Source organism: Scatophagus argus, chromosome 12 (genome assembly GCF_020382885.2).
Source record: "Scatophagus argus isolate fScaArg1 chromosome 12, fScaArg1.pri, whole genome shotgun sequence".
Taxonomy (NCBI): Eukaryota; Metazoa; Chordata; class Actinopteri; family Scatophagidae; genus Scatophagus; species Scatophagus argus.
In genome coordinates this window covers 16086621-16104589 of record NC_058504.1, presented here as the reverse complement: position 1 = coordinate 16104589, position 17969 = coordinate 16086621, and the positions used below count along the sequence as shown (strand labels likewise).

The 17969-nt window shown below is 42.0% G+C and overlaps 1 protein-coding gene across 5 annotated transcripts in view; it reads left to right on the top strand.

The window, feature by feature from the left end:
• Positions 1 to 17969, top strand: part of ankhd1 (ankyrin repeat and KH domain containing 1) — a 28275-nt gene that overhangs the window by 3561 nt on the left and 6745 nt on the right. The window contains exons 2-31 of one of the 5 annotated variants that reach the window (XM_046405609.1): positions 678 to 831; positions 7751 to 7907; positions 8142 to 8304; positions 8686 to 8833; positions 8922 to 9155; positions 9287 to 9381; positions 9610 to 9771; positions 10370 to 10451; positions 10648 to 10839; positions 10955 to 11064; positions 11331 to 11418; positions 11866 to 11993; positions 12108 to 12251; positions 12380 to 12482; positions 12622 to 12884; positions 13047 to 13334; positions 13426 to 13852; positions 13974 to 14113; positions 14223 to 14334; positions 14422 to 14567; positions 14670 to 14812; positions 15454 to 15667; positions 15759 to 15934; positions 16231 to 16393; positions 16500 to 16595; positions 16707 to 16823; positions 16935 to 17103; positions 17231 to 17430; positions 17529 to 17571; positions 17761 to 17890. In XM_046405609.1, the coding sequence (XP_046261565.1) occupies positions 678 to 831; positions 7751 to 7907; positions 8142 to 8304; positions 8686 to 8833; positions 8922 to 9155; positions 9287 to 9381; positions 9610 to 9771; positions 10370 to 10451; positions 10648 to 10839; positions 10955 to 11064; positions 11331 to 11418; positions 11866 to 11993; positions 12108 to 12251; positions 12380 to 12482; positions 12622 to 12884; positions 13047 to 13334; positions 13426 to 13852; positions 13974 to 14113; positions 14223 to 14334; positions 14422 to 14567; positions 14670 to 14812; positions 15454 to 15667; positions 15759 to 15934; positions 16231 to 16393; positions 16500 to 16595; positions 16707 to 16823; positions 16935 to 17103; positions 17231 to 17430; positions 17529 to 17571; positions 17761 to 17890 (4787 nt within the window). Of the gene's footprint in view, positions 1 to 677; positions 832 to 7750; positions 7908 to 8141; positions 8305 to 8685; positions 8834 to 8921; positions 9156 to 9286; positions 9382 to 9609; positions 9772 to 10369; positions 10452 to 10647; positions 10840 to 10954; positions 11065 to 11330; positions 11419 to 11865; positions 11994 to 12107; positions 12252 to 12379; positions 12483 to 12621; positions 12885 to 13046; positions 13335 to 13425; positions 13853 to 13973; positions 14114 to 14222; positions 14335 to 14421; positions 14568 to 14669; positions 14813 to 15453; positions 15668 to 15758; positions 15935 to 16230; positions 16394 to 16499; positions 16596 to 16706; positions 16824 to 16934; positions 17104 to 17230; positions 17431 to 17528; positions 17891 to 17969 lie in introns of all 5 variants that reach the window. The other 4 variants (XM_046405608.1, XM_046405607.1, XM_046405606.1 and 1 more) reach the window with 4 other exon arrangements.

Genomic DNA, 17969 nt, shown 5'->3' with positions numbered 1-17969 from the left:
TGGATGAGGGGGAATCCAGCGGTGGAGATTTTGAAGGAGATTTCGTTACTTCAGTGAACTTGAGTGCTGAGAGAAAGAGGACTACTGTCCATTTTCTTCTTCGCACCAAAGTCTGATGTCCAGCCCTATTTGGATGTCCTTAGTAACATTCACAGTAACATTGATTGATGCTGCAGCTACACTTAAAAGTTAATAAAACATTGTGGTTTTAGTCAAGTTCCAGTGTATTACATTGAGCCACTTGGAATAATGTTTGCAATATAGACTGTAATACATGATAGCAAACAGGGCCAAAGCTCAGGTATGAGATTGTGGTGCTTTACTTGGGCAGCTGACTCTCAGTTGAGTCTCTCCCTGTGTACAGGGGTTTTAATTCCTGTGCTTTGATTTTCTTTTGCCTTTGCTCTTTTTGTTTTCCCTGTATTTAAAGCCACCGTAAATAAACGGGGGCAGCGTGCCTAGTCTTTTTATATGTGGCATGTTAGTATTTGTGGGACCATGTCCATACAGAATAATGGAAATGTGTTAATTAGTTACAAGTTATTATCTGTGCAGTTTAATAAATGCTGCTCGTGGTCTAGACTTGATGTAAAATACAGTTAATGAGAAACCATCATGAAAGCACCTGACAGAGAGCTAACAGTTCCCTTTTCCCCTACTCTCTGTACCTCTTATAGGTGGAGTCATTCATTTTGGACCAGGAGGACCTTGATAACCCCATCATGAAGACAGCGTCAGAGTTGCTTTTGTCCAGCGCCACAGATGGAGTTGATTTGAGGACTGTTGATCCAGAGACACAGGCCCGACTCGAAGCTCTACTGGAAGCTGCAGGTATGATTGCTTCGCCTGATCTCATTTCAGCTTAAGGCTTGACAGATGTTCATTTTTCATTGTTTTAACTGGTCATTTTAACATACAGTAACATTGTAAGTAAAGCCGCATATTTCTGCCTCAGCATTTCCTCTCCTGTCTTTTTCAAACCCATATGAAGGTTGAGGCTTTGTTAGGTCTAAGACTGAAAAAGTGACCCTACCGGTTCTGCAGGTGTTATATGAGCACCTAGTTTGAAAGTGATTTGGGTAAATTAGTTTGATTAGAACTTGTAATCTTGGTTTAAGAAGGTCTGTGTAGATTAATTCATTAGGGCTGGGTGTCCTGGCCTCATTTGGGCTCATGAACATTATCAGGCAGATTAACACTGCAGCACGCTTGAGCCTCCACAGCATGCAGAGAGCCTATGTTGAACGGCTAATGGCTAATCTCATTCTATTCCCCTTTCTCTCTTACTAGTCAGAACAGAAGAGGTGGCAACTTGCATTATATGTTTGCTCTGTTACAGCTTGCATAATAATACCTTCAGTATTTTATTATATTGACTTGCGAATATTTTTATATTGCATTAGCAGAGAGAAGGGTGTAGGTTGTGATGGTTGTGGCAAGAAAATAATTTTTCACATAGTTACTTTATTTGAGGATATTTTTATGCTTCTAAGACATACCCCTTAAATTCGGGCGTTTTATAAGGAAAGGGCTGCAGTCCCTCCATGTTGCTAATCTGATGTGGACATAAACACCTTAAAATTAAAGCTGAATTATGGCACTTTAACCACATAGTTATTAAGTCAGTGTTTCATGTCCAGTCCATTGCACTGTAAGATATTCCTGCTGCTTACTAACTGACTAACATCAGTGTTTTTTCTTGTGGGATATAAAGAGAGGGTCTTCAAACTTCTAGTACTTCTTCTTCTCGGGGTTTATGAAAACAATTTTATAGTAGGTTATTATACAAAATCTTACAGGAAACAGGGTGGATGTAATGAATTTTTTTTAATGTATTGATAGTACTGGAAAGCTATTCACTATTCAGTTGTATTTTTTTTAATGGAACTGGCAGTTTTAGTTTTAATCGAAGTCGAAATGTGCACTGTGCAGCATTAGGGAAATGCGCAGTAAATATTAGGTCCTTGATAGTGCCAGTTCTTTGCATAATGTCACACAAAAACTTGCCATGGATTTGGTTTGTGCTTTATCAGATCTGAGGTAAAGAGGTAATTAATGCTCATTGGTGCAGATCCGCCAAGCACCAAATGCTCGTAGATTTTTTTGTTTGGCGAGTAAATTTCGGGAGGCTATCCACCCAACTGGCAGACGAATGTTTGTACCAAAATAGTCGTGCAATTTAAAAAAAAAAAAAAGCCTGCTGCTGACATTCTCTAACATTACCACATTTTGGTATCCCTTTCATATGTGCTACTTCTGGATGCAGTATATGTGAAAGTTCATTAAGAACAACCAAAGCCTTCCTCTGAAAACATTTGATTATATACGCTCTGTGGCCACACGAGTATGGTGGCTGACTAGGGCTAACAAATGCAGTTTAAGAAAACACATATAAATAGACAAAACACTGGCAAATTAAGAAAACATCTTCATCAATTTGACAACGCAGCATTTAGCAGTTAAGCATTTAGCTGATACACACAACACAACCAAACACAGCAACGTGCTGCAACGCACACAACACGTTACAGAAAAGTGCTGCAAATGCAGAAAAAGACAACGGCATGTTTACAGAGGACTCTTGTGCTGAAGGTGGCTTTGACCTGCTTGTTGGTGTTACAGATCGTGACTCATGTAGTTATCGAAGTCGGGTGGGTGCTTGTAGCAGTCACTTTCTGTGCATGACCAGAGCAGAGCAGTAGCTTGATGTCAGTACACAACATAAACATTAACGGATGATATACAGACCCAACTTCAGTAACTACACAAAACAAACTATAGGAAGCAAACATGTCCAAGGCATGTTAAACACTAGTGTCCTCTTGAAACACTTGTGTGTATTTTTGCAGTTTTGTGTGCATTTGCAGCATGTTTGTCTATTTGGTTGTATTGTGTGTGTTTACAACTGATCTGTTGTCCAATGGATGATCCTTTTTTAATTTGCTTTGTTCTTCATATGCTATATATGCATATATGTTCCAGCTCATTTGCTTGTGTCAGCTACAGTAACAATGTCCAGTTTTTATTGAAATTTCATCTATAACGTCAAGTAAATGTTTGTTATTCGGGTCATAGTAGTAAGTTCATCCTGTACTGGACCTTTTATGCCTCTGCACCAGGTATAGCTGTGGCCGGAGGCATTTTGTTATCAGGTTGTCCATCTGTTTGTCAAACGTCTGCACCTCCTATTCTTGTAATGTGATGTCTCAGGAAGACCTTACGGGAATTTCTACAAATTTGCTGGAAATGTCTAAATGGACTCAATCATGAACTGATTAGCTTTTGTTGGTCAAAGGGACAGTGTGACTTCACAAAACACATTATTAGCAGTAACTCAAGAATTTATGCACTGATTATGGCAAAAATTTATACAAATGTCAAATAGGATAAAATTATGACATTTTATATCCAAAAGGTCAAGTGTCAACTTCACTGTGAAATCCTAATGTTCTACAAAAGCACTTTCTTTATACTCCATGAAAATGTCGTACTGTATTGCAGAGCTAGAACGGTGTCTTGTCATCCTCGACAGAATCCTGTACCAACCAAGCTACAGAAAACATGTAATTGTTTCCTAGGTGTGTCACTAGTATCTCACAACTATTGATCATAATAAAATAAAGAAACAAGATTTAGATCAGTGATTGGCGTCGCTCATACTGTGTCACTCGACACAAGACATTTAAGTAAGGGATGTGACTGTTCCAGTCCAGTACGCCCTGTGAACCAAACAGTGACTGTCAGAACACTCTATGTATGTCCTCTTACTCACACGCACAGATCAGAAACTTTCTAACTTAAGTTGCGTCCAAGGTATTCTTGAAGCACACCAGTTGTTTAATGGCTGTAGTATGCTAGTTGGCTTATCTCGGTCAGTCAAGCTCATGTGATGTCGTTGTCAGCAAGCATTCCTGTATGCTAATCTTGTTCAGCTGAAGTCAGGTTTGTCTTTTGAAACGTTTTGAGCACATCATTTACAACGGCATCATGCGAATTCCTTGATTAGTGGAACGAGACAAAAACAGACTTGAAGGTGAGACAATCTCCCCACATTGTCAGTATAACGAATACAGGACTTTAGCATATGGTCAAGGTGCTTGAGCTCTGCTACAATGTCCCTTCAAAAGACATATTTTTTCCCCAACTCTTTTTCTCTGCTCCACTGAAAATTTACCTAACCATGACTGTAAACTAAGGTACATTACTGACTGCTGGTGTGTGCCATTACACCCTCAAACACAGTCCTACTCCCTTCGCAGTTGGCGTTCCTTGCTGAATTCCAGCGTTTATGTCTTTATTGTCAGCGACGATAGTTTGTGTGTTTTTGGAAAAGAGATGAGAAAAGTTTGACAGAAATCATCATCAAGTTGTGAACAACAACAAGAGAAATTAAATTCCATTACACAACCTCTCACTATCCTATTACCTTTACTTATCCTAAATTGAAATATGTTTTATACATTTACATTAAAGTGTGCCCTGCAGAGTGTGTGAACTCTAGTGGTACTTTAGAGCAGTGTTATGATGTAGATGTCCATAAACTGTTGGTGTTAAGTCTGTGTAAGCCAGAGAAGGTTGGGAAACAACCTGATCAGACATTAACAGCTGTTAGCATCGGAAACCATACAGGTTTGAAAACACTAAAATAAAAAATCCAGATTGACAGATTGATTTGACAGATTGTAAAACTTGTGATAATTTGGATATGTTTTTAATACTTCAGGGGTTAAAACAATGCACCTACGGGAGTATCACTGAATGTGAAACCAAATTGTTTACAGTAATTATTCAACAGGTTTGCCTTTGGAGTTAAAACTCTTACATTTTCTGTTTAGGGATTCTTTGCAGCTTTATGTTGGGAAAGGATGGGAAAGATGAACAAGATTTAATTCCTGTGCTTTGTTTAATCTTGACAGTCACAGGTGACTCCTCTGTCAAACCATGATTTTGCACACTGATCAAGCTTAATTAAACTTAAATAAATTCTCCAAAAACATAAATCCCAGTATTCTCAGCTTTTAAATGTTGTCATTGAGACATTAACCAGGCACCATACAGTAGAGATGCTTGGGGTGGTTTACTTATAGGACCTTGCACACTCAGACACTTCAAATCAGTTGAATACTAATGAATTTAGTAACATTTAAAATGACAGCTTATGGGAAAAGTAAATACTTTCAAACAAATGAAATATAACCAACAAAAAGAACAGACAGTTAAATTAAAAAAAAATATATATTGTAAACTTTTTTTATTGTATCTAACCCAGCAAGTTCAATAAAGGTCAGAGAGCAGCAGTAAAAATGTTACAGAAAAACAGCACCAGAGCAGACATAAAACAGTCAAACTCAGAAAAATCGTAGCATTTCGTTGCAGTAATGATCCATAATAAATGGCTGCATAAGTAATTACCAACTAAAAGTGGACCAAAATAAATCAGAATGAGAATTCTCATGTTGGCTAGTATTTTTAAGATCTGTGAACGGTAGCTGAACTGCGGAGTGTGGCCTGCATATTATCTAGTACTTAATAGGCTACCTGAGATAATGGCCATCACCTGAAAACCTAAATATGACTCTTCTTCTTCAAATAGATTATTTGTGTGAGAAAGGAAATCACCGTAGTAAAGGACTGCTCTGTCTTGCTCGGGTTTCAGAATTGGTCATGTACATGTATTGAAAGCTATAAATCACTGTTCAGTTATTGTGGTACACCTTTTTGTCTGATTTAATTTACTGTTTTAATTGTACTCATTTGTCAGAAAAGTCACAGAGATATCTAGCTGCTGTGGAGAAAAAAAATGACAAAACAATTCCCTAATTTATTTGTCCTGGTTTGTAGCCAGTACAGTATTTCCTGTAGGCTACTGTATGTCTCTGTGGATATTATCCTCAATGTCAAACATTATTAATTCATTAGATGTCAAGTTAATGTGACCCAGGTGAAAACTACCTTAATGTAGTTCTCAATTGTGCCCCAGTATGTATGTAAGTGTAGTTTTATCGGTGCTGCCAGGTTAGTGAGATCATCAGTTGTATATTAAATGCATTTGGTATATAAACCTGTTCTGACATTTAATTTTAGCACAGCTATGATCGTGTTGTCTGTGTAAACTTGTCAGAGTTTCGGGGCGAACAGTGTAAAAACAGGTGCTTATGGGTAAACACACTTAGCATCCCTTTCATCTGGGAATTGCATTGGATTCCATCAATCAAAACACCTTTGTGCTGTGCTGTAATGGCCCCAGGGAGGTCTCATTCAGGGACTAAGGAAATTTTGATTTGGTATTGTCAAAATAACAGATGTCAACTACTTTTTTAAGAAATTCAGTGAGGTTTAATGTTAGGTTACTCACAATTTTGCGTTGGCTGTTCTCAAACACTGGCTGAAATTTTAATTATGCACTTGGATAAAAATGTTTACTCAGATTACATAGTGAGTTGGTGGTAGGGTGGGTGTTGGCAGCTCAGTGGCTAGTCAGTAACGTGCACTTCAAGCAAAAATGTCTACTAACTGTCCAGGTAGTCCACAGTGAGTGAGAGCTTACTTGTCCAGTAAGTGTGATTCACAGCTGTAGAAATTGTGAATGTTTCAGAAATGTACAAATAGGCCTTCTAAATATGGCTAGAAAAATTGTTTTTCATTCTTGTCATCTGAGTTATTTACAGTGTGTCTAATACAGATGTATGTTCAGCCTGTTTTGGTTCAGTGACCTTCTTGTGTTCTCGGAGAATGTGGACCTCACATACAGTAAAACATTAATGATCAACTTCCTCAACGTCGTGTTTCTTTCTGCCTTATGCACCATTGCGAAATCCTTGTCTGGGAGCCGTACTAAGTTTAACATGAGTCACAGGCCTGCTGACGAAAACATAGGAGGACTACAAGGACCAGAGATCAGTTCTTCCTGTCCAATGGATGGGTTGAGGCCAGGGCCAAAAAGTTCAAAACCAACACTTTTTTTTCCTTTTCCTCTTAGCTCTTTTTGCTTCATATTTACACATGACCTTAAAAAGTAAACCAGCAGATTCAACACTTGAACGATGTCATTGTTCAGGAAACTGCCCTTGTCTTCTGAAAGAGATCAGTGTACGTCATTAGCAAAAGCTGGTTTTTTTTTTTCTCCCGTTTGCACGATTCCCTCTCATCCTCCTCTTTGTTTTTTTTTCTCTTTCATGATAAACACACATAGACAACACATTTTTTCTGGCAGAACATTTTGGTTTTCTCCCAGCTGTACTTTTTCTCTCTTGCTGACCACTCTTTCCAGTTTCCGCTTCTCTCACATTCTCTGTCTCTTACCCATCTATAATTCACCCAGGATGAGACCTCTTTCTCCTCTATCATTAACAGCCTGAATCTGATGTCTGCTAACCTTTGGAGCTAATATTACCTCCCTTAGTGTATTCGTTCTGCATCTGCTCACAGATCTGTTCTTACCCAGACATGAATTCCCGTTGTAGTCCAGTGGATATTGTTTTGTACCATTTAACCCAGTCACTGAAAAAATTATAGCAATTAAGAATCATAGATGGTGTATTGAATGTAGTGAAAAAGGGTATTAAGCCATATTAACAAATGCTTGTGTGTGTCTGTGTCTTTGTGTGATATTTTTTTCTTTTTGTATGCTGCTACTAACCCTGGATTGGATTGGCTCGACTGGATTTGCTTCTTCATCTGGTCTGGTGTGGTTGTGCTCCCCTGTGGTTTGCCTTGCCCTATGCACCTCTGCCCTTTTGGTGTTCGGCAGGCATCGGTAAACTGTCCACTGCCGATGGTAAAGCTTTTGCAGACCCCGAGGTGCTACGGCGACTTACTTCATCTGTGAGTTGCGCCCTGGATGAAGCTGCGGCAGCCCTAACCCGTATGAGAGCTGAAAACACACTCAACGCCGGCCAAGCCGACAAGTATGTATCTCGCCCATGCTAACACTGTTATATGCCAATTTATCTTGTCCACAGTTTATTATAGTTAGAAATGAGTCAATATCTCATATATCTCATATGATAAATTGAATTTCTCTCTAGTGTGAGTTGCACACATTATGTTTGCATGCGTACACGTGTTTGCTCCTCGGAAGTGAATGCGTAATTGTGAGGCGTATGTGTGATCACCTGTCACAGTGGCAGTAATTGTAGCAGTCTGGTTATTTTCAGCCGTAGTTTAGCAGAGGCGTGCTCAGATGGGGATGTCAACGCAGTACGCAAATTGCTGGATGAGGGACGGAGCGTCAACGAACACACAGAGGAAGGGGAGAGCCTGCTGTGCCTCGCCTGCTCAGCCGGCTACTATGAACTTGCACAGGTATATCAAAGGAGAGTTGGGCTGGAATGTGATTTACCATAATTGTGATTTACATGTTTCGAAGTGATATAGTATCTCTTCACTGAAGTAACCTTTCTGCTAAGCAAAGATGAAATCATGATGGTATCACTCGTTCATTGCTGTGGGAACCTTTTAGACTTAGACTTTCTTTATTTGTCATTTGGATTTTCATCACAAACGAAATTTCGGTGCAGTGGCTCAAGCATAGCAGGAATTACCGACATATTCTTTTTAAAAGAAAAAAAGTAAAAAATATAATATATACACACAATAAATATGCAGTAAAAAGTACTTGAAAAATGAGGTGTTTTGTATAAAAAGTCAGTCAGCATATATACATATTTTTCATCTCATCCTCAGGTTTTGTTGGCCATGCATGCCAATGTGGAGGACAGGGGCATCAAGGGGGACATAACGCCACTTATGGCTGCTGCAAGCGGAGGTTATGTGGACATTGTCAAGCTTCTTCTGGTCCATGGAGCAGATGTTAATGCTCAATCCTCCACAGGTATAATACTCTTTCATTTCTCAGTAGTTCTGTATAATTGCTTTTCTCTCTTTCCTTTGTACTCAGTTTATCCCCTGCTGTCTTCCAGGTAACACAGCTTTGACGTACGCATGTGCTGGTGGCTTCGTTGATGTGGTGAAAGTGCTGCTGAAAGAGGGTGCTAACATTGAGGACCACAACGAGAACGGACACACACCTCTAATGGAGGCGGCCAGTGCTGGCCATGTGGAAGTGGCCAGGGTACTTTTGGAGTATGGCGCTGGAATCAACACACACTCCAATGAGTTCAAGGAGAGTGCTCTCACGCTTGCCTGCTATAAAGGTCAGAACTTAAATTTAGTATTTGTCCTGTTGATGTTTATATTTAGGTTATGTGCTATTACTATGATCTTTTGTAATACATTTAACAGTGATAAAATGTTTAGAAAATTAATTTTTGTTTGTGTGCCTCAGGCCACTTGGATATGGTGCGTTTTCTTTTGGAGGCTGGAGCAGACCAGGAACATAAAACAGATGAGATGCACACAGCATTGATGGAGGCGTGCATGGTGAGCATCTGACCCAAACCTAAACACCTGAACATTTTCTTTTCAAGATTCATTTCAGTTCACCCTTCTACTTTTTTATGTTTGTTTATATTTGAAAACATATATTTGAAAAAAAACATTCCGTTTATGTTGAAAGAATTGGATAACTTTCTGATTATTTAAGAGGAAAAGTGATCCCATATATTTATTCAGGTGCTTATCTCTACATTCTCTATGTGTGTCTCGCTGTCCCAGGACGGCCATGTGGAGGTGGCACGGCTGCTGTTGGACAGCGGTGCGCAGGTCAACATGCCAGCCGATTCCTTCGAGTCACCCCTTACCCTTGCAGCCTGTGGAGGACATGTGGAGCTGGCAGCCTTGCTCATAGAGAGAGGAGCCAACTTGGAGGAGGTGTGTGAAGAGCCAGATTCCTGAATGTCAACACAAGTTTTGAGGAAGACCATAAAATAGAGGAGAGGGTGCACTTTCCTTGCACTTTTTCTTCCTATAGCTATGTCTTTATAAATGAATTGTGGAGCTGTAGAGCATTTTTTGAATTTTTGTCCTGCTACTGCTGTCATATATTCTGCTTAATATCATACCAGCGAGGGGTTTAATTTTAATTTGTTATTGACGTTTAACAGACATTTATAAAACTGACTACATGTGTTTTTTTTAATGCAAGGCACAACAAGCAAGAAAAACAAAAAAAATGGCCCTATTTCATTGCTTTTATTTGAAGCTTAATTTAGACAGAAGAAGGACTCAAGATTGCAAAATGCCTGGCCAAATGACATTGCTTCCAATGGTTTTTGTGGTCTCTCTCTCCTTTACCCCCACACATTTTATGTCAAGATGTCGACCATGTCAGTCTCAATTGACATTTTTCATCCTCTGTGCTACAGATAGACACAAAACACTGGCTGAGTTCTACATCAGAGTAATGCTGTAGTGAGTCATACTTAAACCTAAGTATGTTTAAGTTTCTGATGCTTCTGTTGGTGTGCAGGTAAATGATGAGGGCTACACCCCTCTGATGGAGGCAGCTAGAGAAGGTCATGAGGAGATGGTAGCACTGCTGCTGGCTCAAGGTAAGCAAGTTTTGCACCTGCATTTGGTAAATGGAAGCTGACTTTGTTGGCTATGATCAGTGTAATCTAGGAAATTATATAAGAATGTTTGAGGTCTTTTGAGGTATGAAATTGTGTATTTTGCACTTTTGAAAACTAACAGTCACTAATCTCTATCTGTTCTTGTTTTTTTTTTTGTTTTTTTTTTTTTGTCCAGGTGCTAACATTAATGCCCAGACAGAGGAGACCCAGGAGACAGCTTTGACTCTAGCATGCTGTGGAGGCTTCTTGGAAGTGGCTGATTTCCTCATCAAGGCGGGTGCTGACATTGAGCTGGGATGCTCCACACCTTTAATGGAGGCTGCACAGGAAGGCCATCTGGAGTTGGTCAAATACCTACTGGCTGCAGGTGGGCAAGAAAAACGAGGGCAGATCTAGGAAACAGACAAGCCTGAATGTGTTTAAAAATGTCTTTGCTTTTCTTGTGCACTTACAGTCCTAATCTCTCGGGTTTTGTTACTCAGGGGCAAATGTTCATGCCACCACAGCAACGGGTGACACAGCATTGACGTATGCGTGTGAGAACGGACACACTGACGTGGCGGATGTGCTGCTGCAGGCTGGAGCTAACTTGGTAGGCCATGAACTTAAAATTCACTTTGTCAGTAATGATTGACCCGTGTTTTACATCGATTTAGAAAACACCGGAACAGATGCATAATAAAATGCATGTCTTTGTGTGTAAGTGTTATTCCATCAAACTGAATGCTCTTTAGTGGGAATCAAGGTTTGAAGCTGGTAGAACCACAAGAGCTTGTTTTCAGAATGTATATAACTCTTCTTTTTAACTTCTATACTAAACTATGTTCGAACGAACGCATCTTCACCTTTGTCCAATAGGAACACGAGTCTGAAGGGGGGCGGACACCCTTGATGAAGGCAGCAAGGGCAGGACATCTCTGTACAGTGCAGTTCCTTATCAGCAAAGGTGTGACATTGGCTAACTGTTTAGATTAGCCAACTTAAATGTACTTTTTTTTTTTTAAGTTGTTATTTATTTTTGCCCAAATCAGTTAAAAGGTTACTTTTCAAATTTCAGATTTTATTTATTTTTTCATCAAATCTGACTGTATTGTTTGTCTATGAACACACTGGGGGGGGGTAAATATGTCAGGTGACTCTCTGATACAGGCGGAGAGAGAAATTGGAATATTAATTTGGTGAAGGTTAATAAGTTAATACGTACTCATATAATGAGATAGAACTCTTAAAACTTATTTGAACACTGGCATTTATTAATTTCAACAGTTTGACTAGAAAATGGTTTATCATGGAAGGATTTACACTCATAGGGTGATTAGTACAAAAGCGTATATGTAATGAGAGCCATATATAATAAATGTCGAGTTCATGTTTTGTTTCTTCTTTTGTCCAGGTGCTAATGTGAACAGAGCTACTGCCAACAATGATCACACAGTGGTGTCTCTGGCCTGCGCTGGAGGACATCTGGCTGTGGTGGAGCTGCTGCTGGCACATGGGGCAGATCCTACACACAGACTCAAAGTAACACAAACGCACACGCATTCTGGACATAGAGTTAGACCAGTTAGAATATTTATGCTTGTCCATATGTGTAGAGTGGCCATCATTGAAACCATGTATGTTTTCTCCTTGTAGGATGGTTCAACCATGTTGATAGAAGCTGCTAAGGGTGGCCACACTAATGTGGTTTCCTACTTGTTGGACTACCCCAACAATATCCTGTCTGTCCCAGCTCCTGACCTTTCCCAACTCACTCCCCCTTCACAAGATGCCTCTCAGGTAAATACAGTAATGAGTTGAACTTTTTATAAATGTTCTCCTTGGGAATATATGTCTGTTTCTTGTAAGAAGTAGATCTAATAGTTGTTTTGCATCACTTAAAACAAGCATGTCCTCTACCGTAACAGGTTCCTCGTGTCCCATTCCAAGCTCTCCCCACGGTAGTTCCCCCTCCGGAGCCCGACCGAGCCCCTTCAAACATTGCCACACCCCCACCCGTTTCCAGCAAAGGTATTCATTTCTACAAGTCCTGTCACCCAGTGACTGTATGAATGTGGACTTTACTAAGCAAGTCAGCCCCAGTTTTGTAGTATTTTTTTGTTCAATCATCTAAATTCTCAACTTCTTTGATCCTTTTGCTCAAATCCAGGCGTGTCCAAGCAGAGACAGGCGGCCCTTCAGCCCGGTATTCCCAGCTCTGTTGGCCGAGGGCCTGAAGCGGAGCCCTTGCCACCCTTCCACTTATGCCAGCCTCTAGAGTGCATCGTGGAGGAGACCGAGGGAAAGCTGAATGAGCTGGGCCAGAGAATCAGTGCTATTGAGAAGGCCCAGCTTCAGTCACTAGAGCTCATTCAGGGGGAGCCGCTCACCAAAGACAAAATTGAGGAGCTGAAGAAAAGCAGAGAGGAGCAGGTATAATCCATCATTCATTTAAGATCTCATTTTGAAACATTGTTTCAGCATTTTAAGTAAGATGGAAACTACCTTGCAAGCATATCCACATTTGATGTTATTTTACATACATAGCATGTATCAGAAGTTAGTCAAATAGGGATGTAACTGTCACCCACTAAGGTGCAGAAAAAGAAGAAAATCTTGAAGGAGCTGCAGAAGGTGGAACGCCAGCTGCAGCTGAAAACACAGCAACAGTTCACCAAAGAGTACATGGAGGCGAAGGGTTTAAAGGAGGACCAGGAGGCCGGACAGAGCCAGGGCCCAGGTCCGGGGCCTGGAAGTACAACGTCTGCTCCAGGGCCCCTGCCCATTACGCCTGGTGCCCTAGTACACACCAGCTCTGACACAGATGAAGAGGCCAACAAGGATGGGGAGCAAGAGGACCAGCCAGGAGACGATGGGGAAGAGGTGAAACTGTTATTTATTTATTTTTTTATGTTAGGGGTGTCTTCTGACAATGTTTTTTTTGACTCTGAAGACTTTTTCTCTTAAATTTCAGGAAGAGGAAGATGATAATGAAGAGGAAGCTTCAGAGGAAGAGGGAGATGGAGAAGAGGACGATTACCCCAAGCTTCCTCAGGTGGGCACAATCCTGTACAGGGATGGGCCACAGCCTCCACAGCCGCCACAGCAGCCTCCTCTGCCCCCTTCACCACAGGCGCAGCCCCAACCTCCTCCGCCATCTCTTCAGGCTGCCTTTGTCCCTATCCAACCCCTGCCAGACTACAACCCTGCAGACTACCCGCGAAGCACCAGCCCAGAGCTGCAGAGGGTACTGGTAGGGCAGCAGATGCTCGGCCAACAGCAGCAGGGTCAACAATTGACTGGGTTAGGCCCAGGAATGATACCTCAGCAGGCTCCAGATGGGCTCATGGTAGCTACACCTGCACAAACGCTCACAGACACGCTGGATGACATCATGGCAGGCAAGTGTATTTCTTGTTGAAGCTTACCTGATATTGTAGTTGACACTCATTAGGTGCAAGTGTGTGTGAAATCCCTGATCTGTATGCTCATAGAACTCTTTTCTGTTTTTCTCTGTTGCAGCTGTGAGCAGCCGTGTGCCCATGCTGAACACTACAACCTCACCCACACCCCTGTCCCAGCCACCCACACAGATGCCCGCAAACATCGCCTCACCCCCATCGGTCCTGCCCCTCTACCCCTCTGTTGACATAGATGCACATGTAAGACACAGTGCCAATTTGACATGGCAGAAATCTTGAAATTGTAAATCCAAGTGAGTACATGTATGCAGTCCTCTACCCTGGTAAGAGGTGTTGTTTGCTTTCACAGACGGAGAGTAACCATGACACAGCGCTGACGCTGGCGTGTGCAGGAGGACATGAGGAGCTTGTGTCTGTCCTCATTGCACGGGGAGCCAACATTGAACACCGGGACAAAAAAGGTTTGAAAGCATGATGGTAAAATGAGCATAGGAAATGTATTTCCATAGTATTATGAATGATAAAAAGCCTTCCCCTTCCATCCACAGGTTTTACTCCTCTGATCCTGGCTGCTACTGCTGGCCACGTGGGAGTGGTAGAAGTGCTCCTGGACAAAGGGGGTGACATTGAGGCTCAGTCAGAGAGAACCAAAGACACGCCCCTCTCGCTGGCCTGCTCTGGTGGACGCCAGGAGGTAAGAGCATGCTCTTTCAGTTTACCTTCACAGTATTGACATTCCTGTCGATAATTTTCTTGGCTTTAACGTTGCTGTGTGACTGTCACTTGTGTTGATCAGGTGGTTGAGCTGCTGCTGCTTCGGGGAGCCAATAAGGAACACCGCAATGTTTCTGACTACACGCCTCTTAGCCTGGCAGCTTCTGGGGGTTATGTCAACATCATCAAGATTCTGCTCAATGCTGGAGCTGAAATTAACTCCAGGTGAGCAACAAGAACACAGTATTCATTTTGCCCCCTTCATAAAAGTGAAATATGTCCAGCCACATTAAGTTCATTGTCGTGTTATTATGAATCTCGCTATTTCTCTGATAAGACCTGCTTTACTCTGCCTCTGATTGGTTATTTTTGTTGGGTAGGCTTAGGCATGAGGAGTGAGTGTGGTTAGGGTAAGAATATCAATGTAAGCCAGTCATGGGCAGGGTGCAGCGATTCTTGCTATTAAAAGCATCTCAACCGTCAAACATCTTCTTAATCTGAATGTGGCGTTGTTAGTTTCTGAAAGTGCATGAACTAGTAGTCCAGAGACATTTAAGTTTAACCACCTGACGCCAAACAAGTACAACATCTCCATTATATGTGTATTTGGTTTCTAGCCACACCCAAAAGTAAGTAGTGATTATCTCGGTTGAAATTAGGAAGCTGTAAGGAATTAGCTCTGAAACTTAATAAGCTGCTAATTTGATAAATGTTCATCTGCAGAAAGTGAAAATACACGTTAAATTGCTGAATTGTAGTAAAATGTTGTTAACTGAAATCAAGACAAATACTCAGTGATTCATGTTGTGCTTCTTAATGCACATTACACAGGTTTTTAATTTCTAAACTGTTTATTTTCTCACCAGGACTGGCAGTAAGCTGGGAATCTCTCCTCTGATGCTGGCAGCTATGAATGGTCATGTACCAGCAGTGAAGCTGTTGCTAGACATGGGCTCTGACATCAACGCCCAGATTGAGACCAACAGAAACACAGCTCTGACACTAGCCTGCTTTCAGGGGCGGGCGGAGGTCGTCAGTCTGCTGCTTGATCGCAAGGCCAACGTAGAGCATCGTGCTAAGGTGAGAAGTTTGGATCATGTTCACCAAGGCGCATGCACCTCCAGTGTCCAGACCTAATAAATTAATTTCTAAATATTCTCACTTCATGTAGACTGGCCTTACTCCTCTAATGGAGGCAGCCTCCGGAGGTTATGCGGAGGTGGGCCGAGTGCTGCTGGACAAAGGCGCCGATGTCAATGCTCCACCTGTTCCCTCATCCAGAGACACTGCCCTCACCATTGCTGCAGATAAAGGCCACTACAAGTTTTGTGAGCTGCTTATCAACAGGTGAGTGCTCTTGGGTGTGTCTCTACAGAACTTCTAATTTTCTTGTAATGAGATAATCTTCAATCGTTTCTGTTATTGAGTGAATTTTGAAGCTGTAAGTTTGAATTTCCTGCAGGTTGAGGTGATTTGTTGATGTGACATTGTGCTTGTCAATAAAGAGATGTATAGCTGCTTTCATTGAAACTGCCAATGTGTTTTTAAAAAAAGGTGCTTTGTTTTCCAAGTCAGGCTTTTCACCTTTAATGCTGGGGAGGTACAAGTATGAAGGCATTCTTTTGGTGGTTCTGTCTTTGCAGGGGTGCCCATATCGATGTACGAAACAAGAAAGGGAACACTCCTCTCTGGCTGGCAGCAAATGGTGGTCATTTTGACGTTGTCCAGCTCTTGGTGCATGCCAGTGCTGATGTGGATGCTGCAGACAACCGCAAGATTACCCCACTCATGGCTGCTTTTCGCAAGGTGCATAGTTTACCAGAAGCCTGATTATTAGTGGATCATGCTGTGCTTTGGCAAACCTCTGGTCATCAAACAATTTACTTACATTTAATGACATTTTACATTATAGGGTCATGTGAAGGTGGTGCAGTATCTTGTGAAGGAAGTCAACCAGTTCCCATCAGATATTGAGTGCATGAGATATATCGCCACAATTGCTGACAAGGTAGGCATCGATTTCCTTTTCAGTTAGTGTGCTACACTTATTGGAAGTGACATAACTGATAGAGATGTTAGCAAAGCTTTAACTCTAGCTGTTGCTTTCCTGTTGTTGCAGGAGCTGTTGAAGAAGTGCCACCAGTGCATGGAGACCATTGTCAAAGCCAAAGACCAGCAGGCAGCTGAGGCCAACAAGAATGCTAGCATTCTCCTCAAGGAGCTAGACTTGGAGAAGGTAATGTCACACCCTGTGGCTGTGCTTTGGGAGCTTATCACATTCTGAACACAGTGAATACACTAGATGAGGACAAGCCTGATTTTTATGACTTGGTGTTGTCTGTGACAGTCCCGGGAGGAGAGCAAGAAGCAAGCTCTGGCTGCTAAACGAGAGAAGCGTAAGGAGAAACGCAAGAAGAAGAAGGAGGAGCAAAAGAGGAAGCAGGAGGAAGAGGAGGGGCAGAAAACAAAGGAAGATTCCTCTGAGATGCAGGAGCAGAAGGAGGATTCAGCTGATGGTAACAATTTATGACTTTTGCCATAAGTTAAGAAACTGCAGAACTGGTGTTTTCTAGCATTTGCACTTTTTTTGTACTAGAATTAAGTGTTTGGTAACGTCCCTGCTTGAATTTAATCCCCTTTCAGAAACAGAGGTTCCCATTGAGCCTCCGAGTGCAACCACCACCACCACCATCGGTATATCTGCCACCTCCGCCACTTTCACTACAGCTTTTGGTAAGAAGCGAGCGAGTGTTGCCACCACTCCGAGCACCAATCGCAAGAACAAAAAGAACAAGACCAAGGACTCTTCGCCCAACGAACCCATCATATTACAGGATCCGCAGGTGAATACTACAGCTTTTAAAAATGGGATTGTTTGTCTTTTTAGTCATAATGTGCTGGTTATGAAGACTAAAAGCACCTATGTATGTGTTCCTTCTAGGTTGCACTAGCACAGCACAAGGCTGACAAGAACAAGATCCACGGTGAGCCACGGGGTGGGGGTGGGGGAGTGACAGGTGGCAACAGCGATTCTGACCCCTTGGATAGTACCGACTGTGCCAGTGAGAGCAGCAGCAGCGGGGGCAAGAGTCAGGAGCTCAACTGCCTCCCTGACCTCACCTCCTCCGCCTCCTCCTCCTCCTCCTCCTCTTCCTCCTCCTCTTCCTCCTCAGCCCCCTCCTCAGGAGTGGCGCAGTCCCAGATCGTCCTGCGCGGCCCAGAGAAGAGACACTGTCCTCAGCCACAGACTGATGGCAAGTTGGACAGCAAAGTCACAGTCGCCATCTCAAAACCAACGCAAAAGTAAGTCCCTGTTGGAGAAGAGCAAATGTATCTTTTGACATGAAGTGTGTGTAGCTGCTTATTTAAAATGATCATTTCC